The sequence below is a fragment of the Rhea pennata genome, chromosome 12 (genome assembly GCF_028389875.1).
Source record: "Rhea pennata isolate bPtePen1 chromosome 12, bPtePen1.pri, whole genome shotgun sequence".
Taxonomy (NCBI): Eukaryota; Metazoa; Chordata; class Aves; order Rheiformes; family Rheidae; genus Rhea; species Rhea pennata.
This window is the reverse complement of record NC_084674.1, coordinates 507,587-524,525: the sequence shown is the minus strand read 5'-3', so window position 1 is coordinate 524,525 and position 16,939 is coordinate 507,587. Positions and strand designations below refer to the sequence as shown.

Here is a 16,939-nt window from a genome sequence, read left to right as displayed (position 1 = left end):
CCCGTTCGAGCCAGGAGACACGCGTTGCCCGGGGGTTACACTCTGGTAATCCCTTGTCAACACAGTAATCGGTGTTGGGGGGGAGGGGGAGGGATTTCCTTTAAACAGGTGGAGTTTAGAGCCCAGGCTGCAGCTTATACTGGGAGCCAAACTGGTCCCAAGCAGTGTTGCCAAAACTGGATTGTAAACCAGTCAGTGATTTGGGCTCAAAGCCACCTTTCTTTGCCTAACAGCTGTACTGAGCAAATCTCTGCTTCAGATGAGGTTCTAGCTGAGAACATGTTCAAACACAGATTTGCTGTGCTGTTTCACTAATAACACAAGGGATGGTATCCTGCCCTGGTTACTGTTGTGCTCCCGTTCTGCAGGAAAAAATCTCATCTCCAAGGAAGTTGATGCTTCACTACTACTGCACTCTAACTACACTTGAAAACCTGACAGATCTGATTAAAAATGTCATCGGATTGCTGGCGTGGAGCTGCTGACTCACAGAACACATATGTGGCACTAAGACAGAAACTGGAATCTTTTGCTATGAATCATTTGCACCCATGTAAGTTCCACTTTTTAAACAAATCCATGCCCTCTCCCTGCTTTTGTCAGCACATTAACAGTTTCCAGGATGCTAACAAAGGTACTTTGGGTCTCCTGATCCTTCAGAGCAACTGCAGAAAATAAAGAAGAACTAATCCTGCCTGACGGCTCCAGGACAGCTTTGCAGATGGTGGGAAGGAGGAAGTCAGATTGTAAGATAGTCTCTCCAGCCACCCTCTGGGAATGGAGGTGCCTCAGTCACTTTCCTGTTGACTTCATTTCCTATCAGGTTACATGTGGTATTGCTTCCTCTTTAGCCACCTCAAACACCCACAGAGGAAGAGCAATTTCTCACCCTTTTCTGCTGATTGTAGAGGGGCACATCCTTATTTACAAAGGCCAGACCTTCTGCAGGAAACAGGAGCCCAAGCCAGAGCTTGGAGAGTCCTTTTTGCTGGTGTGCTGAGGAGAATAAGGTCTGGCGGAAGCACAGCTAACCCAACGTCTTACAGCTTCTTCCTGCTGCCCTCCTGAGATATAAGCTTTATAACTCTACAAGCTTTCCCAAGTCATTTCATTTCCCTAAAAAAAAGCAGCGTTACCTGGCTGGCCAGTGTATAGATATCCTCCATAGGGATATCACAAACCAGACCTCCCAGGGCCTAGCTGAAGACTCAACCCAAAATGACACAGGGCAGCTTCCTACAAATACCAGAGCTTAGTCAAATATTTTCCCATTGCCCAGATCCCCTACATTAAATTCCTCTGGTTTCTTCTGGTGTGAAACATCTCAGAAGGCAGCATTTGAGGTCCACTCCCACAGATTGTCCTATGACAATTCACATGCCAGAAAAATTCACAGAAAGGACTTCGTGAAAAAGTTAAAACATATTTCCTTGTCATATTCCAACAAGTTGCTTAGCTAGCACAGGGCATTCTGCCTGCAGTTCTGGGCTTCGTCCTTGCTTGTACTTTCATTTCTAACAGTGTCTCTTGCTTTTCCAGAAGCCACGGGGATGGACTTACATGCAGCTCTGCAAGGGTTCCCTTGCGAAAGCTGAATACCTGCACACTCTCTAGTTGGAAACAAATATCCACAAGGAAAATTAGACTTTTATGTCCCCCAAAGATTTTGTTCTGGTGACTATTTTACAAGGTGCATAAACCTCCTTTTTCCACGGGATGCGAAAGGTCTGTCATTAATTGCAGGAGCTCCCTGGAAAGTGTCTGTCCACAAACTGCATTTCCCCTTGGCTTTGCCATGAAAGCTCACTTGCCATTGGGGTGGCTACTTTCCACCAGCATCTTTTGTTAACGCAGCTATTTCAGCTGCTAATATGAAGCGGGACTGGACCCATCACCTCATTCCTGGGGTAGAAATTAGCTTGTACTTAAAAATCCTTCAGCTGATTCCCGGCCTCCTAGCTGTACGTCAACATAGAATCACCTCATGAGCTAACATTAGCTCACTGTTACCTTTCTGCTCTTTCTAGAAACTCACTTACCTTTGGGAAAGTCGCATTGGCCAGTGAGATTATAATGTCTTGAGAAGCTCCTGTGGGCACTGGCTCTAAAGGGGCAGGTACAATCCGTGGACAGTCAATTTTCTCCTGTTATTTACAGAACAAGAAAAATAAAAGAGAGGTTAGCAAGGTACGCACTCAGCTTCTTCAGTGACGAGATAGCGAGAAACACAGGGGCCTAATGATAAAATTCATTTCACACTGCAATCCATGAAAGTGAAATACCAAAAAGCCGCTGTGATGCAAACAGACGAGCAGCTCAACGTGGAGCCTTCCTCCCCGAGCCACCGGCTTTAGGTCCAGACCAAGACGGCACCGACTCACAATGCACAGCCTCTGCTGGCTGTTAGATAACCGTGAAGCGGTGGCCTGGCTCCCGGGATGGCTTATCCACAGCCACCACGGACTGGTGCTCTCATCGGCAGTCAGCCAGGGCATGACAGGAATGAAATAAGTATCTCCCCCTGGCTCCTGAAAGGGCTCCTCTGCAGCACCTGGATGGTGGAAGGTCTCAGCTCTGAGCGATGGCGCTGTCAGTCCAGGACTTTTCACCCTTCTGCACTGCAATAAATGTGCTCCCGGATACAAAGCAAATCCATATGCACTACCTAGCTGCCACTCTGGGGCAGCTCGCTTATCACATGCACTTAAACGTTAGAAGAGGGGGCCGCAGTGACACTGAAGGGATGTGCTGCTTCGTACAACTACAAACCTGCCAGTGCGACCCCCCTTTCCAGCAGGCAGCCAATGTCTCATACGCTGCAGTGCGCATTTCTGCAAGCCCCTGCAGAGACTTCGCTTTCCAGTGGTCTCCTTTCTGCACATTACTGTTTCAGAAGTGTGTGTGGGTTTATGTGTATGCGTGTGTGTGGAGGAAAGGGTATAATGAGCTGTAGGGGGCTTCAGGAAGGGGACTGCCACAGTAGGGCAGTTGAAATGAAAGGCCTAAATGAAGCTGAAAAATGATTTTAAAAGGTCATCTGTCCCCCTGCTTCTGTTCTCACTTTAAATTGATGGCTTAGGTACTGGAGCTGACTCAAAATCCAAATCTGCATGACAAGTCCATCCTGTTCACTCGTGAGATGTAAATTACCCTGCAAAGCTACAGGAAAAATGGAGCCAGATTCTCCACTGCCCCAGGGTATATCCAGATTAATGCCTTTGACAGTGGAGCCATTGGGGTAAACGACAACAAAATATTTGGCCCATTATACAGAATAATTTATAGCAGGCAAGATTTTCTTCTCACTTGCACTGACGATTACCCCACCGTGACTCTGATGATGCCAATTCAGTTGTCCTTGATCTGCGCTCACAAGAGGTAAGAGTCCGGCCTAACGCCGAGACGCATAGCAGAGCGCATCCCCAGCGCTGAACGCACAGTGAGCGTGACGTTCCTCTCTTGCCTTCCCCCAACTCAGCTAGAGGGTCAGGGAACTATCTGGAAATGCTTGTTTGACTATGGAAAACATGCTTCATTTCTTATCGAGACATTGATCTTAACCAAGCACAGTTGGTGCCGCCTGAACAAGGAGATTAAGTAACAGAGAGATGCACATGATAAGGGAAGTAAAACAACAAAGCAAAGCAATGGCGAGAGATTTCAGGCCCGAGTCTCCTCTACGAGAATCAGAGGAGTTAAAATAAAACCAGCAGGGGTATGGCTGCAAAATCATGCAAAAGCTCCTACGGGCTGAGGTGTCCTTGCATGTCACAGCAGCCAGCATAGCTTGCTAGATAAATACACTTCAGAGGACTGATTAACTTGTCGTCTTGCAGTTCTTTCTCCTGCTGTTCATCAGTGCTAAAATAGAGCTTTCCAGCTGATTAGATCACTCCTGTCTGGATCAGGAAGAAGGGTCTGAATGTTTAGAATGCTACAGATGAAGCCAGTATGACGCTGCCTTCCCAGCAAAACAGTTTTAAGGAGCACCCTGAAAACACCAGCAACACTTTTTTCCCCTTAAAGTTTAGACTGGGGTGCAAATAACCATGTTTACAGGACTACACGTGCAGGACTACACTATTCTGCAAGTTGTTCTACTCCTATCAGTGGGAAGAGTATTAAAAAGGCCCACAGAGATAAAGCAGGAACGTGCCTGAGCCAGGTGCAATATCCAGCTGCACTTCAAATCTGGAGTAAGAGATCAGAGGAGAGAAAGTAAGGAAAAGCATGCAGTTATCTTTGCCAAGATAGGTAATTCCAGCTTTAGTCCTTTGGTTTTTGCCTCACACAAAAGTAGATGGAAGCAGTATGTAGAAAGACCTAGTGAAACTTTCACTACGCCATGCCACGCTCCTGGAGACCTCTGTCCATGACTGTGGTTTTCTGCCTTCACCCAGAAGAGTATTTCTGGTGCCAATACTTGGCCACCCTGAGCCCGCTCTGTCCCATGCAGTCCAGGGGTGCAGCCCCACAGCCAGTCAAGCAGGTCCATTGTTGGGCTGTCAAGGTCCAACCTTTTGCCCACCCACATGTTCCTGTCCTCCCTGGCACTGGAACAAGAGTGAGCACAGACAAGGCAGGGCTCTGGCAGCCTCAAGCCCACACGTCAGCTCATGGCAATCATATAGCTGTGGATCCCTTTACTATTCAAGGTATTCTTGGTAACATCAGCTCAGTTTTACCTCGTTTCCTGCTCTTACTCCAGCATCAAGTGGTATTTTCCTGGCTCACTGCATGAAGATGCACCAGCAATCTGACCACACTAGCTGTCTGCACATGAGATCCCACATCCAGCACAGGCCTTTCAGCATGGGCTCCAGTTCTAAAATATGCACCGATATCTCTTTGGACACGGTTCTGCAGGTACACCTGGGCTGAGCTGTGCAAAACATATTTCTCCTTTCTCTGCTAAATAACAGGTCTTCCCCATGTGTTTCAAGAAGCAGCTACACTTAAGTCAAAGGACACAAATGATTTTAGGCAATTGTGTAACTTTACAAGCCAGCAAAGTTGCAGTGGCTTCTCCAGGACAAAGTCAATCCGATAACATGAGACCTTTAAAAGTCCTCTTATCATCTAAGCTTTGCCCTTAGATTTAAGGAGAAACACACTGTATACCAGCAGTGACTAAAAACATTGATTAAGGATTAATCTGTTGTGGTTCTCAGCCACCTCCTCTACAGTCCTGCTGCCATCCACTGCCCCTCAGCTGTTCTCTTGAGGATGACAACTTGCATATCAACTTCTCTACCACAGATCTGTCTCCTCTTCTCCAGTTCAAAATCTTTGCTTCTAACAAGAGCTACACCTCATCTCCCACTCAGCAGCAGGAGCAGGTAGCTGTGTTCAGACACACAATACTTGGAAACAGGTACAAAGATCCATAAGGTCGTGCTTTCGCAGCAACCTGAGATGTGTGAACCGCTGCAGTAATGGTCCACCCAAATGCACGTACATGCTGAGATACAGAGTTTTGGTGTTGATTTGTCTCTTTAGAAACACAAGCTCTACTGTGAAGCACACTGACACTAAGGAACAGCTGTAGACTCAAGAGAAGCACTGGTCCGATAGCCAAATCCTGGAGGCATGAGGATGCTCTCACTCTGTCCCCCTCAGGCAGATCCCTGATGGGTCCAAGGAGCAGTGCTCAGATGGCAGGCTGCAGGTGGACCTCCAGATTTTTCTTCTGGGATGCAGCTCCCATGGGCTGGGCTGCCCTTGCTTGGTTAGATCAACCCTCAGTGCTGCAGGCAGTTTGCTCCCTTGGCCACAGATGATTCCTGAGGCTAAAGAAGCAAGAGGCAAAGCTATGGCCAAGGGTCAGTTGCTCCTAGTGCAAATCCAGAGCCACTTTTCTATTCAAGTCAACAACTCCTGTAAACTCTGTGTTTACATCGCTGGGTGGCAATACAGCACGCCCACACGCAAGAGCTTGCCTGTGAATGGGGGAGAGGCAGGGGCTGAATACTAATCCCACTTCCCCTATCTCTGGCTTCCTTTTGTGCCTGTCGCTTGCTGCAAACACAGGATACCTTCTGCAGGATGCTGCATGCGATCCCACACTAACACAGGCAAAGTTACAAACACAATGTAATGATTTGTCATCTTGGAAATGGCCTGCAGATCACTCCAAGCAGTGAAACGTGCTGCATATCTCTGCCAGAAGGTTATTTTTAGCATCACACGCTGTCTGTCTGTCTATGGTATTTTGAAATCATCCATCACTACCACGTCCGAGACTCGCAGCCCTCACTGGCAATTCATCCATCAGGAGAAAACAAAACAAGAGAACAGAAGGACCTCAGGAGGTGATCCAGAGAAACAGGCACTTGGACAGGCTTTGGACGGGTGGCTGTAGTCCACCCGCCCTCGCTGCCCTCCAACATGACCTGCCCTAGGAGCAGACTTGCCAAGGTTCTGCCAGGCCAAAGCTGCCAGTGCCTACAGGGAGCAGCCTTGGCTCTGCCAGCACGCCATCAGCCTTCGTGCCACAAGAACAAGGTTGTGCTGGAGCCCCGATCTCCATACAGCCTGCCCTGCTGAGCACTGCAACTAGTTCACATTGCATGCACATGAAGCGGCTTTTAGATATTCTTATACCTTCAGATCTTCCTTCAGTCCTCCTCTCTTGTGCAGGTAGGGACCAGAAACAGCCTCATACAATTTCAGTGGATCAGTCCCCAACAACAAACTAAGGTTTTCAAGTGCTCAGCTCCCATGTAGACAATAAAATAAATATCCAGATATTTTTTGAAACTGCAACAATTTACAAAGTGAAGGGTGCTTTTTTAAGCTGTTCATTAGAAACAGTTAAGGCATTCATAAAAAAGCACAGTCCTTTCAGAAACAATTGACAAAACAGAAAGAAGGCTAAATCTGTCCTGAATTCTCAGAGAACAATCAAGCAGCTGCAACTCAACAGTGACAGGAAACATTTCATATTGTTTTTATATTAGACTATAATGTATGAAGTTGCAATGTGTTGTCCATATCTGCCTCCCCTGTTTAACGCATTTGGACTGCTCTACCTACTTCCCATTAAAGGAGGCAGGATGTAAAGGGGCAGAGCTGCAAAGCTGCTGCAGCTCCGGGGTCAAGTCTGGAAGGTGAGAACAGGAAGTCTGACACAGGGGCCAAAGTACATAAAGGTGGCAAGCATGGGGAATCTCTGAAAAAGCTTAGATGAAGTTCAGAGCACCAGTGCCAAAGGAATACTCAATTTAAAGTGTAAAAGCTTGGCTTGGATCTACAGCAGACTGATTGCTAAAAAGCCAATTTTATTTAAATCAACTTCAATTTAAATTTCAGAAGCAGGAACACGCTGAGCCTCTGGGTTATTAGAAGCTATAATTTGGAAAGGGTTGATTTTCTCCTTTAGATGAGCTCTGCCAGTGTTGCTCTAGCAAATTACTAACGTACCACAACAAACTAGTAAAAGCTAAATGAATTGTAACATACTGCTGCATTTATTTTATTACTTAAATCTAGCCATCCCAAGGATATGGAGTAATAAGGCATTACTCCAGACACGAGAGGTATTAAAGAGCCAAGGGACATAGCCTGCTAAAATGACCAGGAACGCTCAATGCCTTCCGTGGGAACTCCTCGTGCACGGGCATCTGCTCCCTGGCTTGCGAGCCTCGTCTCACGCATGCCGGTCAGTGCCAGAGAGGCAGGAGAAGGCGCTGGGCTCGATGGCTGGAAAGGGGAGCCCTGTCCGCAGCTCAAGGGCGAGCACAGCCGACGCTCGCCTGCCCTGCCCACGTCCTGCTTCGCAGCATTTATGGGGACAAAGCGACGCACGAACTCCACTGCAACACACGCCTCAGCCGCTGCTGCGGCGGCCTGCAAAGGGGCCAGCGGGCGACAGAGGATGGCTACACCTTGTCAGGAGGCGCGTGGCGGAGGCTGACGCTTACTAATGCCTGCAGAGCCCTCCTGGAGGGGACCCTCCTGTCCCCGGGCTGCGCAACCGGCAGCGCACGTGGGGCCGGGCTCCCCTACCCTGTCTCTGCCAGCACTTTTCCCTGTTCTCCAAGGAGTCTGTTCATCTCGTTTCACTTCAGCTTCCCCATCTGCTAAAAGGGGATCAAAACGTACCACACGGCATTCTAAAAATTACAGCATGCTCAGCATATGCTAAGTAAAGGGAAGCTCGAACTGGGGACCTTGACGTGAGATGGTCTGCACCCTGTCTCCAGCTCCCATGCTTATCCGTGTTTTTGGAGAACACTGCAAACATGGAACATGCAGAACAACACTTCAGAGGGGCCCTTGCAGCTCTCCATCTGCTAAGCACTTTAGAAATGCAATGTGTATTATTACATTACAAACTGCAGAGACTTACCCAAGGCCACACAGCAAGTCAGTGATACAGAGAATCTCAGTTCTCTAAGCTGCCCCGACCCGTAACTGTAGAGTACGGGGGCAGAGCTGTAAAACCAAGGCCATCTGTTTCTGTTCCCCCAGAAAAAGAAGGAAAACAATAACAACAACACAGCAAAGTGGGAAGATCTCATAAAATAACAGTTTGATGGGCCTTACTTTCATCTGCAGCGCATCCTCACATTGTGAGTGGTTGGAGACACACATGTACTTCGAGGGGCACCAGTAACACTTCCATCGGGTTGAGAGGCAGCTGGTGCATCTGAAATGCCAAAGGTGCAGTGAAAGCAGGGCAGATTTCAGGCTGCTCAGTGGAGCCAAACCTCAGGCAAATTAGAAATTTTCACACATTGTGTTCAATCTTTAATGGTGCCTAGGAAAAATCCATCTATTGGAGGTGCTGGCGTTTTCTCTCTTCCTCTTACTGTTAGCTGTGACTGGAGATGAGGTCGGTCAGTCACGTCCTGAGGTTGTTCCCCAGCATGGTATCAAGATGGCTAACCCCACGGGGCAGGCAAGGCGACAGTGCCTGTGGCATAACCACCCGGGGCCTAGATCACAGAGAGATTCAGAGCTACCAGCTTTGCTCTCCTCCCCTATTTAATAAAAAATACACTTTCCCCCTTTGTCAGATTCCGCAGTCAGGCAGGCTAATTCGCCACAAAGGCTCTTCTCCATGGTTTTATGCAGGATGTGGGCTCTCACACTGGCAGGACCACTGAGCTCAAAACGATCAGACTACCTTGCTATATCCTTGAAACACGCAGACTTCTGTGGGTGGAAGCCAGACCTTCACCTCACCCCACCCCACCCCATCTGATGAAGGACACGTGGCTGCTCCTACGCAGCCCTGGAGCTGGAGAGGTGACTCAGCATGGCACACACATGGCTTGTTTGCCTGATTTGTCTTGCAAACAAGTAGACTTCTTCAGCTTTAAGCAGAACCAAGGATATCCACTGCATCTTTGTCCTCTCCCCTCTAGCTTGAGGCCCACTTCTCTTTCTGCTTCAACTCCTTCTCCCTGTGCAGTGTGGCCTTTCTCAGCTCACTCTTCCCCAGACCATTCAACAAGCACTACAAGTCTCTTTCCCCTTCCAGCAGCCCAAGAACCACGTGCTGCTGGTCTGTTAGCTGCTTTGGACTCCACACCACATCCCCAGTGCCCCCAGACTCTGCTTCCTACAAACTCGCTTCTTAGTTTTCAGTCTGAGGGATCGGTTAGAAACTGTTCTTGGAGTATGTCAGAGGGCAACCACAGATGATGAGATGCCTTCTAGAAGTGGGTGGAGATGGATAGGGCCATTCAGCAATCAGAAGGCATGAGTTTGGGTCTTGCCTAACCTTTCTGCAGGGAGAAACCCTCCCTCCCCTTGGCACATCACAATCTACATGCTTCCACAAAAGCCTCAGGCCCTGACTTGTCCCCAAAGGACATTCCATATTCCTATGACCTGCTGACAATGGCTACACTACAAATAAGCAACATTAGCTTAAATGCAAATGCAATCTTAGAATCATAGAATCAGTAAGGTTGGAAGGGACCTCTGGAGATCATCTAGTCCAACCTCCCTGCTCAGCAGGGTCACCTAGAGCATGGTAGACAGGGTTGCATCCAGGCAGGCTTTGAGTATCTCCAGAGAAGGAGACTCCACGACCTCTCTGGGCAACCTGTTCCAGTGCTCTGTCACCTGCACAGTGAAGAAATTCCCCCTTAGGTTCAGACGAAACTTCCTGTGCTTCAATTTCTGCCCATTGCCTCTTGTCCTGTCACATGGGACAACTGAAAAGAGTTTGGCCCCGTCCCCTTGACACCCTCCCTTCAGGTACTTACACACATTGACAAGATCCCCCCTCAGTCTGCTCTTCCCCAGGCTGAACAGGCCCAGCTCTCGCAGCCGTTCCTCACGGGGCAGATGCTCCAGCCCTCTGATCATCTTCGTAGCCCTACGCTGGACTCTCTCCGGTAGCTCCATGTCTCTCTTATCCTGGGGAGCCCAGAACTGGACGCAGTACTCGAGATGCCACCTCACCAGGGCTGAGGAGAGGGACAGGATCACCTCCCTCGACCTGCTGGCAACAGTCTGCCTAATGCACCCCAGGAGACCATTGGCCCTCCTGGCCACAAGGGCACATTGCTGGCTCATGGTCAACTTGTCATCCACCAGCACTCCCAGGTGCTTCTCTGCAGAGCTGCTCTCCAGAAGGTCACCTTCTAGCTTGTACTGGTGCCTAGGGTTATTTCTCCCTACGTGCAGGACTCTGCACTTGCCCTTGTGGAACCTCAGCAGGTTCCTCTCCGCCCAGCTCTCCGGCCTGTCCAGGTCTCTCTGAATGGCAGCACAGCCCTCAGCTGTATCAGCCACTCCTCCCAGCTTGGTATCATTGCTGAGGAGGCACTCTGTCCCCTCATCCAGGTCATTGATGAAGCAGTTGAACAGGATGGGACCCAGTACTGAGCCCTGGGGGACACCACTAGCCACAGGCCTCCAACTAGACTCCGCGCCACCGATGACAACCCTCTGAGCTCTGCCTTTCAGCCAGTTCTCAATCCACCTCACTGTCCACTCATCTAACCCACACCTCCTGAGCTTCTCTAGGAGGATGTGATAGGAGACAGTGTCAAGAGCCTTGCTGAAGTCAAGGTACACAACGTCCACTGCTCTCCCCTCATCTACCCAGCCAGGCATTCCATCACAGAAGGCTATCAGATTGGTTAAGCAGGATTTCCCCCTGGTGAATCCACGCTGGCTACTCCTGATCACCTTCTTTTCCTCCCTATGTCTGGAGATGACATCCAGAATGAGCTGTTCCATCACCTTTCCAGGGATGGAGGTGAGGCTGACAGGCCTATAGTTGCCCGGGTCCTCCTTCTTGCCTTTCTTGAAGACTGCAGTGACACTGGCTTTCTTCCAGTCCTCAGGCACCTCTCCAGTTCTCCAGGACCTTTCAAAGATGATGGAGAGTGGCCTGGCAACAACATCCGCGAGCTCCCTCAGTACCTGTGGGTGCATCCCATCCGGGCCCATGGATTTGTGGATGTCTAGTCTGCCCAGAAGGTCTCTAATCCCATCCTCCTGAATCAAAGGAAAGTCTTCCGTTCTCAAGACTTTCTCCCTAATGTCCAATCTTCCCCAATACCCTTTCCCTCGTATTGCCCTGCAGATTCCCAGATGGGATTCATTAGGAAGATTAGTTCAGTGCTCTAAGGGTTAACAGAACAAGTTTTGTATAAAAATAATATTCGCATTGGGGGGTGGGGGGAAGCCAAAATGTCCAGATGGCTTGAGACGCTGCTAGGACCCTTCCTTTGTAAATCCCTGGCAGTGCAACAACTACATTCCTGCCAAATCCTGCCCAGGCCTCAAACTGTCCCACTGGCAGGGAGACTGCTCTCACTCAATTAACCCCACGCAGTGAGGGTCTTCTGAAAAGGTGTATGTGCACAGTCTGTTTTGAACTGCTCAATTTACCCTGGTGCAAAGGAGCAGGGGATGCAACCACCTGTTCTAACCTGAGCCACTGCAGCATCACCTACTGCCCGTCAGCACTGTGCCACCCCCCCTCCCCAGCAAAACTCCTTTGGCGGCTCAGCTGTGTGTGAATTACGATCACTTACACTCTCTTTGGGTAAATGTTTCCAGTTCTTTTGCAATCGTAGATGGTGAAATTGGCCCAGATAATATTTTTGTTGTTGACCCGGAGAGCAGTTTCGACGATCACGTGATCTGAAAGAATCAAGCCAAAAAATACTGGACTGCAAGAGCCTCTCATTCGTACTCAGTCTTAGAAGACAGGACCGACCCTTGGGAAAACAACATCTAAATCTGATTTGTTTTCTCTAGGGCTTCCTTCGAGTTGCATTTCAGAGCTTGGACCATTCATCTTTTGCCCTCTGACCTGAAACTCTTCACTCTTAAATCAACGCTTTACACCACCCTCACCAGGAAAGAACATTGCGACTTTCAGCAGAAAATTCTAACATGTTTTGCAAGTGTTAATTAGCAGAGTTAATTATTGTCTTAGCTTACAGTAGGTGCTAAATGATTTTTTTTAAAAAAAAGATAATTAAAATATGTGAGTTAACATGTTTTAAAACCCCACTCATTTTCCCCATGCCAACAAACCAGAAAAGAGTAGAAACTCCTTTTTTAACTACTTAATATTGCTATACTAGCCCTCCTCCTCGCAGACTGCTTCATTTGCCCCCCCCCTTCAATTTTGCCACAAAAGTACCAGGGACAAGAGACAATGCCTCTTTCAGGGGATGTACAATAAATCAGTGCACTGGATTCCAGAAATTCATTTGGATACTGCTGTAACAAACAATACAAAACAGTTAACGATCTTCCATTCTTTGGATAGATATGGTGAAAAACAATGCAGCTTTACAAACTTGCCTATAGGAAGTGGGATTTTCAAAATGACTAGCTAATTCCTCTCCTACTGAAGTCAACCTTCTTCAATAAAGCATTCACTCCAGTCTTGAAAGATACAAATTTAGTACGCACTTAAGTCTGAATTGCAGTATCAAACTTTTCAGAAGGAGTGTAAAACTGGAGTGTCTCAGTTTCTATCTAGCCAGTATCAGATCTTGTAAGCCTGACTTTCAAGTCCTAGTTGACTTCAACCAGAACTGCAGATGCTCATCACCTCTAGAACATAGCTTCCAGGTAGCCACAAACTGGGCATTCAGTCTTGGCAGTATCTAAGATTAGGGAGAATACTAGCAGATCTCTGTCTGGCTTTTGATTAGACAAATAGGATTACAGTTCCTGAGCTTTCTCTAGGTGCATATTTGCTTTTCTTCTGAAATTTCTCCTGAAAGGTAGTGCATATTTAGAAGAGAAATTAAATAGGAACATCTGAAAATGGCGATATTATTTCTACCAGAGTAAAACTTATTTATTTTAATACTTACTGAATTTAAAGCAGAAGCTTTTAATCAGACACAAAAGATAAATCTTAATAAGTAAATGAACTGGCTTTTGAATTCTGCTATTTGAACCAAAAATTGATAGATTTGAAAATTCTGTCAATTAGAGTTAAGACGGTGGGACTCCCAAACTTTGAAGTGACGTGGCCTATAAAATAGAAACAACCTCCCCCAGCCACATGCATTATTTGCACATGCAATTTAAAAAAATTTAAAAATGAAAAGAAAAATTATTTCCAAAAAAAGTGGTTAGAATGTTTGTTTTCCTCTACATACCTTGGTTGTCTGGAAATGCTGGATATTTTTCTCGTGGAAGTAAACTGCAATAAATGAATTGGTTTACATCATCTCTGGCAACTCTGGCTACCGTGTGGATATTATTCCCATAATCACATGATATGTTTGTTCCATTCAGGTTTGGGATTGTCCCATTTATTTGTATTATCAGAGCCTATATTTGGACAAAAAAATCCATTGTTATTGTAAAAATTTCTATAGAGAGTTTGAGAATGATTTGCAAGCTTTTTATAGGCTAGCAACTCCAGCACAAGTCTACTGATAGCTATTTACTTCCTTTTCATATGTTTTAAATTCCAAAAAGCCATATACATACAAAAATTTGCTTCAGTAGTAAAATCTGTCACTAGGAATTTCAACAAATGCAGCTGGTATGTTATCAGCTGGCATTAAAAACTAGCCAAGGACTTTACTTGATGCTCAAAGACACAAAGAAAGTAAAGGCTAAACTCTCCCCATCTGTCCAAGCTGTCCTCAGCCGCCTCTGCCCAGACACGTCCCTTTCTGCTCAGCTCCCCCACTGCCTTAGAGAGGGGCTGGTGCATCTCAGCCGCTCCCAGGGAAGCCCCAGGCAGCTCCAGGAGGAGGAGGAAGAGTAGAGGGTAGGGCAGAAAACAACCTACACACCCACAATCCCTGCTTTCAAGTGTCTAAACCTTCTAGCTCACATCAGTCCATCATTCAAGGAGCCTTCGACAGGGAGATCTCCCCCACCCATCAGAGAATTCATGCAACTCTGGTGTGAGGGCTGCTCCCAGCCCGCAGGAAGACATTAACGACCGCCTTCTGGGCTACACTGGGACTGAACGGGCTTCAGGTGGTTTCTTTTGCTGTCTATCACCAAGGTGAAGGAACTGAAGGTTTAGCAGAAAAGGAACCCCTTTGCAGAGGATCACACTCCTGGCTTGCACAGCCCTGCTGCGTCCACTGGCGTTCCCTCACTGGACCCTCTAACCACACTGCTATGCATTAAAAGCAGAAACCAAACTGGTGTTCAAGGTCTTGTGGATTGCTGATCTAAGTTCCTTCTCTCCAGCTCTGTTCCTGCACTCTGGCCCCTACTGTTGCCTGTTTATAAGCCATTTCCTGTGTTAGGGTTTGTCAAGGACTTTGGCACAAAAAGTCTCTAAACAAAAACCACCAAAATTATGGGCATTTCTATTAAACATTTTTGCATATTAAATCTTACTTTTGGTAGATAAAATGCTTTCATGAAAATTTTAAATAAATATAATTAAATTATTGTTAAAAATAGTAACAATACAAAAACAAAAAAAGAACTGATTTAGCTGCTTGCAGCTGGTCATCCGTATTTTGATCATGGTAAGATATTCCAGTGGGTCTAAATAGTTTAGCAGCTTTAGAAGTTCTGTTCACCTGCTGATTTCCTACTGAAATCTGCTGATTTCCAGGGTGTCACTTTTAGGTGCTTCTGAAAATCTTGCCCTGATGCTATAGCATACAGCCGAGCTCAGCATGCCTCACAAGCCAGCTCAGAGCTCTGCAGGAGTGCTGCTATGTATGAGTGCAGGTAATGACTCTATGGGATGCTGCACATTATTAATTTAGGATCCATATCAAACGTACCGGGTTCTCTTTGTCGATATTTATTTCGGACTCCAAGATGGTCATGGAAGGGCACTGCTGCACTCCTTCGCTTGCACTCGCCCAGAAATTGGCCTCAGTGAAATTTGCACACTCGTGCTGCAGCGAACACCTGTAATAGACAGGAGAACAATTTATGGTTGATCATTTTTAAGACAGTTGATAAAGATGTTGAAATCGTTACAAGAAAAGATCCCAAGAAAAACTTGTGCTCGCATCTTTTTCCTCCATTCACACAGTTAAGTCTAAAGCTTTGCTGCTATATTTAAAGTGTCTGGTTGTCATGATGAGAGCGTGTACTCCCATTAGAATGAGCAGAATACCTGGTTTAGTATGGAAGACAGCATGCCACACTGAATATAAAATAGAAAAGGAAAAGGCGACATTTTGTTCGACTTGTTTCACTTGTAAATGTGGAGTCCAATTTTGTTAACTACTTTCTGAATATGGATTGTCTCCTACTCAAAAATAATTGCAGAGGTAAAATATGGTCTTTAACTAGGTGTTGGCTCTCGCAGTCCCATGCTTGCATGCCTGCAAGCTATTCTTTGCACTGGCAACTGACTCCAGGCATAACAATACAGTTAGAGTCAAACCATGGCTCAAAAGTGCTTCTCAACAGTTTGAGACCAGATCTAATTGTTTTAAAAAGCCCTGCATGTATTTGGCAAAGAATAGACAGTAATGCAATTGCACAGAAATACAAAAAGCACCAAAAATTCACGGCTGGACTAGCCAAAGAATACACCAAAATGCACTAAGACTCAGTAAGTCTTACCTGGTCTCCATAGTGCACCACCCACAATACGCATCAGCTGCAGCCAGGCACTCCGTACAAGTCGCATACTGGTTGCAGGTAGCCACCTTCACTCGAGTCATCTGCATGACAACAGTACTATTTCTTCAACACATTTTAAGACAAAACAGAAATACTCCAACTGATTGGGATGTGCTGATATGTCCAAGTGCAGCTCATACTGAGATGCCAGAGAGTGTCAGATTACTTTACCAATTAACCTAGAACAAGCATTAGCAGATATACACCAAAGAGCAAAACTCAACCCTACCCTCCCTCTCCACCGTAGACCTCTGTCCGAGATGGTGCACAAGGTGCACACCATGCGCAGAGGACTGGCATGGGTAGTTGCATGCAACGGTGCCCCGGAGGTAAGCCATGTACCCACGTGGACATGCCACCAGCGCCAGGCTGGGAAGCACATGCAGGAGACGGGACTTGTCAGTGCAGGAGTCACTTTTAGCCAGCATTTTTGAACTAGATGTATGATGGCAAGATTACAGAAAGTGATACAACACCCTTTTGATGATTCAGATGGAGACGGTTTGGGTCACAGTTTCACAACTTATCCCTCGTTGTGAAAAGTTCTCATTCAAGCTTAGAAAGAAATCCCTTCTAGACAGTGTCTGGCTATTTATAAAATGACCAGAAGGTAAAATCATTTAGAAAACCTTAATTTACAAGGAAATCCAAGTACCTCTACTGACTTGCACTGCAAGAACATTTAGAGGGAAAGCATTTATTAGTTTCTGATTTTTCCTCCTTGATTTCTAAACATTTGAGAAGGAAAAAATCAAGTAATTTGATAATTTATGGACTAACATCATTTGCTGAGAGCCCTAAGCTCCCAGCAGACAAGAGCACCTCAGACAGTTGGCTCCTTGGCCTGATTCTCTCATTGCCTGCTGTGGTTTCCTCC

At 46.7% G+C, this 16,939-nt stretch overlaps 1 protein-coding gene across 1 annotated transcript in view; it reads right to left on the bottom strand.

Annotated features, from left to right (window-relative positions):
• Positions 1–16,939, bottom strand: part of PLXND1 (plexin D1) — a 92,232-nt gene that overhangs the window by 52,563 nt on the left and 22,730 nt on the right. Inside the window, exons 4-9 of the mRNA XM_062585481.1 lie at positions 16,003–16,103; positions 15,207–15,336; positions 13,599–13,773; positions 12,006–12,114; positions 8,548–8,650; positions 2,040–2,144 (exon numbers count right to left, since the gene is read on the bottom strand). Of these exons, the coding sequence (XP_062441465.1) occupies positions 2,040–2,144; positions 8,548–8,650; positions 12,006–12,114; positions 13,599–13,773; positions 15,207–15,336; positions 16,003–16,103 (723 nt within the window). The remainder of the gene's footprint in view (positions 1–2,039; positions 2,145–8,547; positions 8,651–12,005; positions 12,115–13,598; positions 13,774–15,206; positions 15,337–16,002; positions 16,104–16,939) is intronic.